Source organism: Pyxicephalus adspersus, chromosome 10 (assembly GCF_032062135.1).
Source record: "Pyxicephalus adspersus chromosome 10, UCB_Pads_2.0, whole genome shotgun sequence".
Taxonomy (NCBI): domain Eukaryota; kingdom Metazoa; phylum Chordata; class Amphibia; order Anura; family Pyxicephalidae; genus Pyxicephalus; species Pyxicephalus adspersus.
The window spans coordinates 31952183-31964060 of NC_092867.1; the positions used below are offsets into that span (position 1 = coordinate 31952183).

The 11878-nt window shown below is 37.3% G+C and overlaps 1 protein-coding gene across 26 annotated transcripts in view; it reads right to left on the reverse strand.

Annotated features, from left to right (window-relative positions):
* SORBS1 (sorbin and SH3 domain containing 1) overlaps window positions 1-11878 on the reverse strand; it is a 223109-nt gene that overhangs the window by 22494 nt on the left and 188737 nt on the right. For 21 of the 26 annotated variants that reach the window (XM_072425107.1, XM_072425108.1, XM_072425114.1 and 18 more), the window contains 4 exons: window positions 8833-9002; window positions 4917-6347; window positions 3933-4018; window positions 1892-2059 (listed from right to left, as the gene is read on the reverse strand). In XM_072425107.1, coding sequence (XP_072281208.1) covers window positions 1892-2059; window positions 3933-4018; window positions 4917-6347; window positions 8833-9002 — 1855 coding nt within the window. The remainder of the gene's footprint in view (window positions 1-1891; window positions 2060-3932; window positions 4019-4916; window positions 6348-8832; window positions 9003-11878) is intronic. The other 5 variants (XM_072425134.1, XM_072425132.1, XM_072425129.1 and 2 more) reach the window with 3 other exon arrangements.

Below are 11878 nucleotides of genomic sequence, written 5' to 3' on the forward strand. Positions count from 1 at the left end.
TCTTATACGCCGAAAAATACGGTAATCCCAGGATAAGGATAATGGCTTTGCAGCTTGCCCCCCAAACAAGCAAACATTTGCAACTCCCATACTTTTCTTCTAATAGGTCTATTAAAGTGAACCTGTACCCAGTTAATGCATATATATGTACCCAGTTAATGCATATGCATAAATATTTGCATATTCTAAACAGGCCCTCATTTATTCTTAAATTCAGAAGCACTGTGGAAAATGTGTTTTTGAAGTTACCTGAAATCTAATTTTTTTAATACAACAAAAATTTGACAGCCTACAGCCCTTAAATGGAAACACACAAAAGGTGTTTCTAGATGTTAGAAACACAATATAATCCTATTGTTTGTTAGGGCAGGTTCAGATCCAGTGCATTAATAGCCCACTTGGTCTTCCTCATAACAACAGTGAGGGTGGCCAAGTGTTTACATATTGACAGCGGGTGGTTGGGCAGAACTGAAATATTCATTTTTGGCCCCCAGAATTATTTGGGTAGCTAAAAGTACCATCTCCTCCAAGTCACCAGTTTAGTGGCAACAGAAAGCAGTAACCGCACTGCATTCTCACTGCCACTCTGAACAGAGCCTTAATACCACTGAAAAGAATAACTTCACATTAAGGCCACTTTCAGACTTGTGGTAAACAGCAGTGTTGTACCACATGTTCAAATGAGCTCCCAACTGCTGCCACTCATCTTTATGGTAGCGATCAGGAATCACTTTGTGCAAGAGTTTGTGGTTGCGACTGTGGTTTCTGAAAACAACGTGTTGCTCCTGTCTGTGTGGTTGACCTTCTTTCTCTGGAGGAAATATCACACTGGAACCACAACTGCAATTAACCACACAACAAAGTGTATGCTTTACTGCTTAAGAATATGCAAATAGTTTCATATCCATCTGCTGGGCACAAAAGCAATTTAAAAAAATGTTTGCAACATAAATGTTTTGAAAATTCTGAATCGATAACCAACAGTTGATGCTTTCCTTTTTGTTCTTTGACTGAGGCATATTTTATATGAGCTAAATGATGGATAACTGGGTAATTTAAAGATTGTTGTCTAATCTAGTTTTGCTACACGTGGAATTTAGTATGAAACTGGTGACACAATGAGGTAAGGAGTACATTCAAAAACGGTGGAAAAGGTAGATGGAACAGATAATTACCATATTGTGTCATATGTAACATAATACTAAGTCAATATTTAGATATAAAAGAATGTGAACAACTTGTTATATCTTGCTAGTGTCCCCAGACAGCAACATACTAAAAGTAGTTGGCCAACGAAATGGTTGGACCTAAAAAAAGTCACCAAGCATTTTATTTATTCAGCAACCAATTCCCAGCTATAATTTGAAAAAAAGAACTGATTGTCTTAACAGAAACTTTTTAAAAAATATTTAAATCATGACTAATTCAAATACATTAAACCCAGTTACCTTTCTCATTACACATCATAATAAAAATATAGCATTATTGTAAGTAAGGTTTGATTAGTCTAATACACAGTTGTTTTTGTTTAGCAAGATCAAAATATAGGTTAAGTTGGTTAGTAGTTTTAATATGTATAACATTAAAACATGCATTGTGTGCTTGATAAAAAGGGCAAGATTATTTTCCAGTATAATTCAAAATATAACGCAAATGTCATAAACTATAAATCATATTGGCATGCAATAGGCACCCGAGTCTCCTGTTATCATGCAGATGGCAAGCTCTAGCGATCTGATTTCCTCTACCAGCCAAATTAGATGAAAAGCAAATGAATGAAAAGCGAATGGGTGGTATACTCTAAGCAATAAATGATTGGCTACAGTAAACAGATGAACATTGACAAAATGGATCTGGGCCAAGCAAAAGCCTAATATCAACAAGAACAGACCTCAGACCGAGATCTCCTCTTTGATGAATCGTCTACATTGAGGAGGTCTCCAAACCGCTCATTTGTGATAAACTGGTGGTGTGATGGGACAATCCCAGTGTGCCTCCTAGCAGCAATATCAGCTTCCTCTTGTTCACGTTTAAGTCTCCGCTGATCCTCTAAAAGTTTCTGAGATAAAAATTGCATTATTGGGCTTGTGAATCACCCATATTGCTAAGAAGCAATATGTGTCTTCAAAAAGTAGAGAAGCTTCAATAAGTCAATAAATAAAATACAAACATCTTTACCTTCCTGGGAGAGCTGCTAATGCATAGTGCAGTAGTACATACTTAGGCCTACCTTCTTCACTATATCATATGACAGCACATTGTATACATAGAACCTGCCTAATCCAACTGAGAATTTGGTTTTCTGGTTAATATTATATTCAGCTATAGCATACTAAGGATAGAAGGCCAACAAAACATTACTAAAATTATTTTACATAATCCCAATAGAGTAAGGATAGACAATAAATTTCCCCTAGATAATGGGTAATGATTTTTCTAAATATAGACAGTAATTTAGCAATGTGGATATTTTATATACAAATCATGCTCCCTGTTGTCCCTATTTTAGAGTGATGAATGAATGATGTGGTTTAAGTTTTCCCCACTCATTTGATCCTCCTGTTACTTTGTTATGCCCATTAGGTTGCATACAATATTTGTACCAAGCCATTTCCCACATGGTCGTTATTGACCAAGGAGTGGTTATCTTGACATGATGTCATATTATAGGATTTAATAAAATCAACTAATTTATATTCAGACATCATATTATAGCCTCTTTTTTATTGTTTTACCTTAAATTATAAGGCGATAGTATAAGGATATCTGATCTCTAACAACTAAAAGAAAACTTAAGAAAACCACATAGTTTATGATTATATACATATTTTTACAGGGTTAATATATTCACAGAACGTGGAATTAGGTGCACAATGCACAGATAAGCATACTGAGATATATTTCAGAAGCACCAACCAAGGCACTGGCTGAAAATGTTTTTTACTGTAGTTAATAGAGATTAGATTGACATAAACCATATATAAATACCACAAATGTTATTAACATAGTTTAAATGCACAATGATACTCTTTTCACTGGAATATCATGAAAAATAAGCAACCAGGTACATAGTATTGCAATTTGGGGAATATTCTACTATGGTCACACATACAGTAGACCAGTCAGAAAGAAAATATGTTCAGCTCCATGGCTTTACCTCCTTTTGAAGATATTGATTGCTTCCTGTTCGTAGCTTTATTATTTTTTTGTCACAACCCCAGCTTGAGAAAAGTGAAAGCTAAAAGAAAAGCTGGAATTGCTTATTGGTGTTCTGGTCGATTTCTCTGAAAGACCTAAAGCCAAAATCCCAGAAGGATAATCAGGGAAATTGGGTGGCAAGTAAGCACTGGCATTAAACATTCTGTTGTAATTTTTTGAATATATTAATAATTGTATTGTAATATTTAGATATTCATTGTTACCAAGCTGTAATCTGTGGCGCTTGACTTCATTAAAAATGTTGCAGTTTACAGTATATTCTAGTGAAATTGATACTACGCCTTAAAAAGCAAATATAACCTAGAAGTTTAGGTGTCACTCCTCTGCTGACAAATGGCTTCCGTCTGTTAGCTTTCAATATAGACTTAGCCAACGCCTGGATGGTTTCTACTCGTAACACCTCAACTTTCCTAGCCATATCTGTAGACTATTCTACTTTTGCTCACAAAACTGGAAAGGCCAAGCAACCACTAACTGTACTTTTCAGTAGAGGGCACCTCCTACGCTGATTTTTCTTCCAGTAGAATTCACAAATGATCTATGATATCTTTACACCACCTATAAATTCAACAGTTACAACAAAACGAGCTAGTGTTGAAGATTTCATAACTCATTCAATAATGTCTCATGCCACACCCAAATATCACTACAACACCATGCATTTGTTGTCTTGCACTAGTCACAACTTAAAAGGAGAGGAAATAAAAACGTACCTCTTTGCTGTCATAACGTCGACGTACTAGGTCTTCTGGATGATCCATGTATTCAAGAGGTGAAAAATGTCTTGGAGACTCAGAATCTAATTTCCAAATAATACAATACAGTTAGTGAATGAATTTTAGTGAAAAGGAAAAGGACAGACAGAGGTAGCACAAGAGACTGTGTCAATTTCTTTTTCTATAACTATAGATAATCACTGCAACCAAACGTTTGAAAACACAAGTTTGTGATCCTGCTGATGCCAATCAAAACAGGATGGAAAAGTAAGGAATAAATGAACAGCATTTTGATGCACACATCATGATGCAGTCTCAAAAAGGACACAAGTACCTGTATTTATAACCTAACAATGCAGAACAAAAACTGCCACATGCATACATGTAGTTATAGCTGTATTTTGGATTGGATATATTTAGAGGTTAGCCATTCTGAGTCTTATGCTAAATTTCCAAAGCTTGCAATTATCGCTATGAGGAGACAAAATCCCGACAGACCTTTTATTATCAGGGCTTTTTCGGAAATATTTTAAATAATAAAAAAAAGGATTTAGTTAGAATCAATTCCTTAGCCATGTTACCATGGCTACAACAAAATTGGAAATCAGACATTGTTTTTTAAAAAAGAAAACAAACATAATAAAAGAAAAAGTGTACTTTCCTTTGTACTGAATGAGACAGCATCATAAGTAGAGCCCTAAAACAGAATTGACACCTGAACAAAGGGTCCAAGGGTACCCATCACAAACAATCAAAATGGTTGTTCACACTGCAAAAAGGTGAAAGGTACACTGTAAACTAGTGCAGATTGCGCCTGGGACCAGTATTTGGACTTGTAGCGCATGTAAATGTCAGCACAGAAGGAACACAGACGGCAAGCACAGATGCCGACTCAAGAAGAAATGAAGGCGGATGACAGGGAGAGATGGTCTGTCACACAGATGAAGTGTCACATATTGTCAAGATGCAGAAAAACTCCACCTCCTGTGACTGCTCCACCTTCACTCGGTTCACTGTTGTTGTTTGAGTCCAAATTGTAACATAAAGGAAATGAGACAAAATCACCATTAGAGTTAGAATATTGCTCTAGGTTGGCATTGCCATGTTCTAGACCGTTAAGGTTTACACAGCTCAGTCTTTCCACAATGTCATATGAAGACTGCCGTGTAGGGAGACAGGGTCTCTCTTGAACCCCTTCTGTAGGCTTAGAACTCTCATCAGTTTGGCTTTCTGCAGGTGATAGGACCACACTGTTGTCGGAGGTGTCTAAGGACTTCTTTGGACTACTCTGTAATGGCTTTTTTAATTTGAAAGGGAGGGGACTCATAAGAAACATATTTCTCTGAAGCATCAGACGTTCAGCCAGTGAATTGGACGCGTTGTTCTTGGCCATTTTCTGTTCGTGCCTCCGAATAGTTGTAAATCTTGTGTAGGAAGCTGGACAAGAGCTCTTGCAAGTATTCATTTTATATCTCTGGGAAGGTTTGATGGGATTGTTACAACTGTCAGTTGAAGCATTGGAAAGATGGTCTGTCTCATCAGTGCCACCAGAAAGACTATCTAGTAAGGCATTGTCACTAAGCTCAGAACTCACGTCCTCCACGTTACTACTTGGGGTGGAAGCTGGGTGAGCTTGCTGATGGGCATCATCCTCGGTTCTCTTTACTGGTATCTCTAGAAGTGAATCAGCAGAGCTGGCAGAGAGAATTCCCGCTCTAGACTCTGTTGTTGTTGCTGAGGCAGTTTGTCCACTGGATATGTCCAGAGCAGGCATTGATCTAGACCTCTGAATTAATTGCTCAAATGCTGTTACACGGGTAGATACATTGTGCTTGGGTACATGTTCATAACCCTCAAGTCCAAATCTATGACATGACCTGAGCTTTCCTTCTTTTTCAAAATGGCTTGCTATGTCTCGCACACTTGAACATGAAGAAGCGCTTTGCAAGGTAGATCTGTTAATATGATGCATATCTCTGTACATCGTGTTAAATTCAGAGCCACCTGACTTGCCACTGGGTGAAAAGGAACATTTTACAGAATCCAAACAGTACTCCTGAAGGCTCAGGCTGCTGCTCGACTTAACTTTATAATCTCTGCAAGATTTCGACAACATATTTTCTACACTTAACCCAGTTTGTCCCATACAAGTTTGCTTGCTGTCAAAGGATGAGGGTTCAAGCAAGTTCTCACAACTCTGTGCCTTCTGCTGAGGCAGTGAAGCAGTCTGCTTGTGAAGGGAGGGGTCCTGCGTGGTCACTATGGGTTTGAATTTGGATGGCAGAATTTCAGCTATGCAAGCTTTCGCAGCGGACAAAGAGGACTTCTGCTTATTTAGGCTGCCTAACAAATTACTAGCACTGCACGCTCGCTTGTTAAATGAGGAATGTGAAAATACATAAGCATTCCCACCTGTGGGGTCCAAATGCAAGCATGCAGGATAAAAGAAAGGCATTGTGTTAATGTCACAAATCAATTATTGGAGACAGTGGCAAAATTACACTGTGAAGCCCATCAGTTTAATTAAATGCCAATGCCACTTTAATCATAGTGACAATTCCTATATCAGTTTCCACCACAATACTACAGAATGATTAATAAATCAGATTACATGCTGATCAGTCTTTCACAAGAAAAAATAACATTAAAAAATGGTTTTATAATCTCCATTGAATATCTATGTACTACTGAACACATTTTTGGATACATATACTAAATACAACTCTTTAAACCTTTATACACACGTGCTACCAAATGAAAATATGTCATTCCAGCAAGTCTAAAGCTGCGTACACATGTCAGATTTTTCTCGTCCGATAATCGGCATCAGCCAGATATCAGGCGAGAATCTGGCGTGTGTACAGTCGGCGTCGTTCACCGTCCGTGGATCCGTCCTGGCGGATCCACGAACGATGAACGACGAGCGATCCTAATGCAAGGGAAGAGGGAGAGCGCGCAGCAGGGTGCCGCTCCGTCGTTCTCCCCCTCCCCTCTCCATAGAGAAGAACAGTGCTGTATGTACAGCACCGTTCATGCATCGTGTAGTCCTTTGTCATTGGAAAGGATCGTGAAAGATCCTTTCCAACGACAAAAATTGCACGTTTGTACGCAGCTTAACAGCTGTCTGGAAACCTGATAGGATATCAACAAAGATAGTATTCAACAAAGACAGTTTAAGCCAAGCTGCTGATGTCATATATTCCAAAGGTGAACCAAAAGCAAGTACAGAATACAGATTTAGGACAGCAGTCTTGTAAATGTTTTACAGAGATTGTTAGGAAACCGTGCCCCAATGTTTTTTTTTTTTTTTTTACAATATCTTTCAATTACCAATTATGAAAAGTAACCTGGTGATGGCTCAAACCTTGCTTAAGTGCAAGGTTAAGTGCTAAGAGTTCCGTAGTGTATTCTGTTGCTTAGTTTTCTGCAGGCACAAAGACCTATAATGAAAGTTACTGGTGGTCATGTGACTACTAGGGGTATATTTTTGCTTGTGTTTTGACAGTGCATTCAATTGAATCTCAGCATAACACTGTTATAATTTATTTCGGATCTCTAGGGCATAATCTAAAGATAGGTGTCAGTTCACTTGTTTTCTGTTTACAGTTTTTTTTATAAAAAGATGATTGCATCATGCCTATAGGGAGGGGCAGTGCTCAACCCAGAAATTTTTTTAAGCCGGGTGGGAAGAAATTGTAGGTGGGTGGCAGCCCCTGTATTGTGACAAAACTCTTTAGTAACCACACAAAAACAGCCGGGTGGGTGCTGAAAAGTGCCGGGTGATGCACCCAGCTAAAAGGGACTGGGGAGAACCCTGGAGGGGGCTTTGAACTTATAAGTTTACCACCAACAAGCACCTACCTTACTTTCCTGTATAGAGACTACAATAAACTCATGTAATATAACTGACTAACAACATTGACCCTTGTGCATAATACTTGGTTTAAGAAAAAAGTTCTGAAACTAACTCAAGTTATTGAATTCTTGAATACCCAACTTTGTCCTGTAAATAAAGCTGATAGAACATATAGCTTCTGCATAACTACACAACGTAGGCCCTTGCTACTAATTTATTCAGAGGATTACGGAAAAAAGGGAAAATGGCTTATGGAAGGAAAGATCCCAGTAATCAGATGGCCAGCAATGCCTCTAACTGAGAATGGAGAAGAATGAATATACCTAGAATATATTTATTACAAAGCAAGTAACGTTTGTTAATATTGTCCTAAAAATATCCAACAATTTAGATAAATAAAAAACACTGAACAGCCAAAATAATAAAACCAACAGGTGGACTGAATACCATTTATTTTATTGTTACAAAGACCCCTGTTAAGACTTGGAATATTTTAGGCATCAAGTTAACAGTAAGTTCTTGAAGGTCATGAACTGGAAGTAGATAAAATGGTCAAGTGTAAAGATCTGAGATCAGAATATCTCCAAAATGTCAGGTCTTGTGGGGAGTTAACAGATTGATGTGATTAGTATGTACCAAAATTAGGTCAAAGGAAGGGCAATCGATGAACCAACAACAGGGTTTTGGATGCCCAGGGCTCACTGATCGGTGAAATCTTTGGCCAGCATCCCCTCACTTACATATGTCCCAGACAGCAGTAAAATTATGCAAATGTCTGAACCAAACTTTATAGTGTACCCAATCCAGGAAATTTATTTTTTTAATTATGCTGCTTCAAAGACACAAGTGTTGTTTTGGAGAAGAATACTTTAGAAAAAAATGCAAGTAGTGTATTTATTACTTGTTACAAGGTGGTATCTACAGCGGCTTGTTATAATCTGAAAAGGTCATTCTACAAGATAACATTCAAAGATCTGTATATTTATACAATAATATGGCATGTAAACAGAAAACCTGAAATGAAGTTTGTGTTTGAATTACCTTTATTGGAAGCAGAGCTGGATGGACGTCTGTTCAAGCCACTCAGTCCCTGTAATGGGATGTCTCCTCCTTCTAACACATTCTTGTAGATGTGCCTCTCATTATCAGACAGTGGGGGTTCCGGAGAGGTCTCAATCTCTCCGCTGTAATGGTAACTAGGTGTAAAAGAGCTGGGACACAAGAAGAACAAAGTAAATATGTCTGATTTTCAGCCTCTTTTATGGCAAGGACACTTTTGGCAAATCCTGTTTTCCAGTTCATTAGTGTTTGTTTAATCGGTTTCATAATCTTGAAAGAATGCAAATGTTTGCAAGCAGCAGGAGAAAAGGAGCAGTACTTCTGTGGGGTAAATGAACTGAAAGCAAATAAAGTACATGGATCGTTTCTTCCTGAATAGAAAGTACAGCAACTAATCTGACACACCATTCTGTCATGTTCAAGAAACACTGCACAACTTTTAGTTGTGGGCAGAGATAAGGAACCAGTAACATATTGCTGGTCATTGATCTGGTTGACTTAAACTGACACACTGTTATTGTGTAATTTAAAAAATGTTTAATTTTATAGCTGCTGCACTGGTTTCCATAATTATCTCTGCATAGTTTAGATATTTTTAAAGTGAAATTGCCAGATCCAAAAACTACCAGTTGACATATATATATATATAGTCTTTGCCAGTAATGGGTATTTTTAAATATATATGTGTGAAAACTGTTCGCATCTTACATACGATGTTTTATTTATTTAGGGTTTAGTATTCTATAATAATGTAGAGCCGTAGAACCAAAGAGTAAACTATAATTCATAAGCAGAAGCTTACATTCAAGGCCACTTAAGACCTTTGTTAAGATAAGAAAAAAAGTGTCTTAAGTGTGCCTAGTATTGTTCTCTCAGGACATTTTTTCCAAATGGTAGAGAAACCAGTTTATAGTCCCAACCTCAAATGTTAAATTTTTTTTTTTGCACATTGACAAGGCAAGTTACATGGATATAGGAAATTGTTATTTTTGGACCATCCCATCTTGGTGAGCCATGAAATAATAGTATCCCATACTAAACTAATATTTTGTATTTGGTGTGCAGCAGCAGGTTGAATGAGAAACTATACTGAACACCCTTGGTATTGTGTGACTTAAGCCCGTTCTCCACTGACCCTCTCTCCCAGCCTATTAGAATTGCAGATTTGTTATTTCTACTTCATGAACAAAACCAGTAAAGTAACCAATAATTCTGGTGACTATAGCTCTCCTTAACATATGTATAAAGCCATTAGGTGATTCAACTTGCCTGCAACCACTAAAATACCAGAGCTGGGCGGAGATGACCTAAAAAAAGATCCTACTAACACTATACAATAGGATGTAAAATGCATTAGTCATGCTGCAATGGTGACATATGCAGAGAGGAAGAAAATAGGAAAACACACACACATATAAATATAACAAGTAGAAGAAGAAAAAAAAACATGGAAAGGATGACAGACAAAAATAGTCTAAACTTTAATCTGCAGAACTATTCTATTTATATCGTATGGCACAGTAAATCTAAGGTACAAGCTGTCTATATTTAACAATTCTAGATTTCAAAACTCTCAGTGAAGGCAGTTACTGGCGTTATTAAAACTAGAGAAACAATTCCTTTCAATCTACCCCACTTCCAAAATAGGTCATGCATATTTAGCATCATGCTTACTTACCTGGGCAATTTAATAAGCTTTTATTCTACAGCAGTACTTTTTTTTATTTTTTTTATTTACTGGGCCTAATCTCAAAAGCTCCTAATCACAGTTTACAGACCGTGTTAATTTTGTTCAAGTTACTTCTATTGCCAAACCCACACACATTCCAGAGCGTGAAGACAACTTATAAATCAGTAACACACTAGACAAGCCAATTTTGCATGAACTGTACGTGTGCATCACATGTAAACACCACGGACATTATTAGCCATTAGGAACCCCACCCAGCACCTAACAGATATTGTCCGGTTTGGTAAACACAACAGGACAAGGTGATATGTAAAGGGCATATAATTTTTACTGTATTAAGGGAAGTGTTTCACAAAACTCCTGTGCAGGGATAAACCTGCAACATGGCCATGTGCGTGCTCTCAAGGCTAAATTTCATAAACTGTTAAAGAGGATCTTTATGGCTGTGCTATTATTAACACATGTAAATCTTAAATAGTACATTTATACATTTAATTATCAGTTGGTCTGCCAGGTAAAGAGATTTTGTATTCAGAACGAGAGGTGTTATACAAGGTGTAAATGCAATAAAAACCCTCTAGATCCATTATATCTATCTATAGCTAAGTATATTCATATTTTCCTTCATTACATAACTATACACAAGAAAGCATGTTAACTGTTTTATTTTTAATAATTCAGTGAAATGTGCAAAGAATGTGTTAATAATAAAATAATATCATTTAGTTGGTTTATGCAGGGTATCATTTTGTAGCTGTTAACAGGAGCACAGGGAATCACTTATTTAAAGAGACAGTGAAGGCAAACTGTATGCATTTAACAAGTGAGAAGAAAGAGGTGGTAGTGCATGTACAAAAGGGCACTTATCATACAGGTATGGCAGGACAGAAGGTAAAGATGGTCCTGCTGCATAGAGTCATATAGTTGTAGTATATGGTGGCACAATTATACAAAGGCACAGACCAAAGATAGTACAAATCTACTGTAGCAAGAGAAAGTAATAAGGCAAAAGGTGGAGATAGTTTTTGTTTAACAGGCTAGGATGTGGAGGAGTTTGATGAATGATAGGATAGGATGTGAAAGATGTATGTGGATAATGGTAACATGTGGATGAGGTACATGGATACTAGGATAAGATTAGGAGGTGGTATATGGATAGCAGTGGGACATGGAGAAGATATATGAAAAACAGGGGAGGACGTGAAGGAGGTACATGGGTGACACAGTTGAATGTGGAGATATCATATAGATAATTAAATAGGATGTAAAAATTAAAACGTGGAGGTGGCATATGGAAAAAAGAAAATGGTGGAGTGGTGATACATGCATAAGAATGCT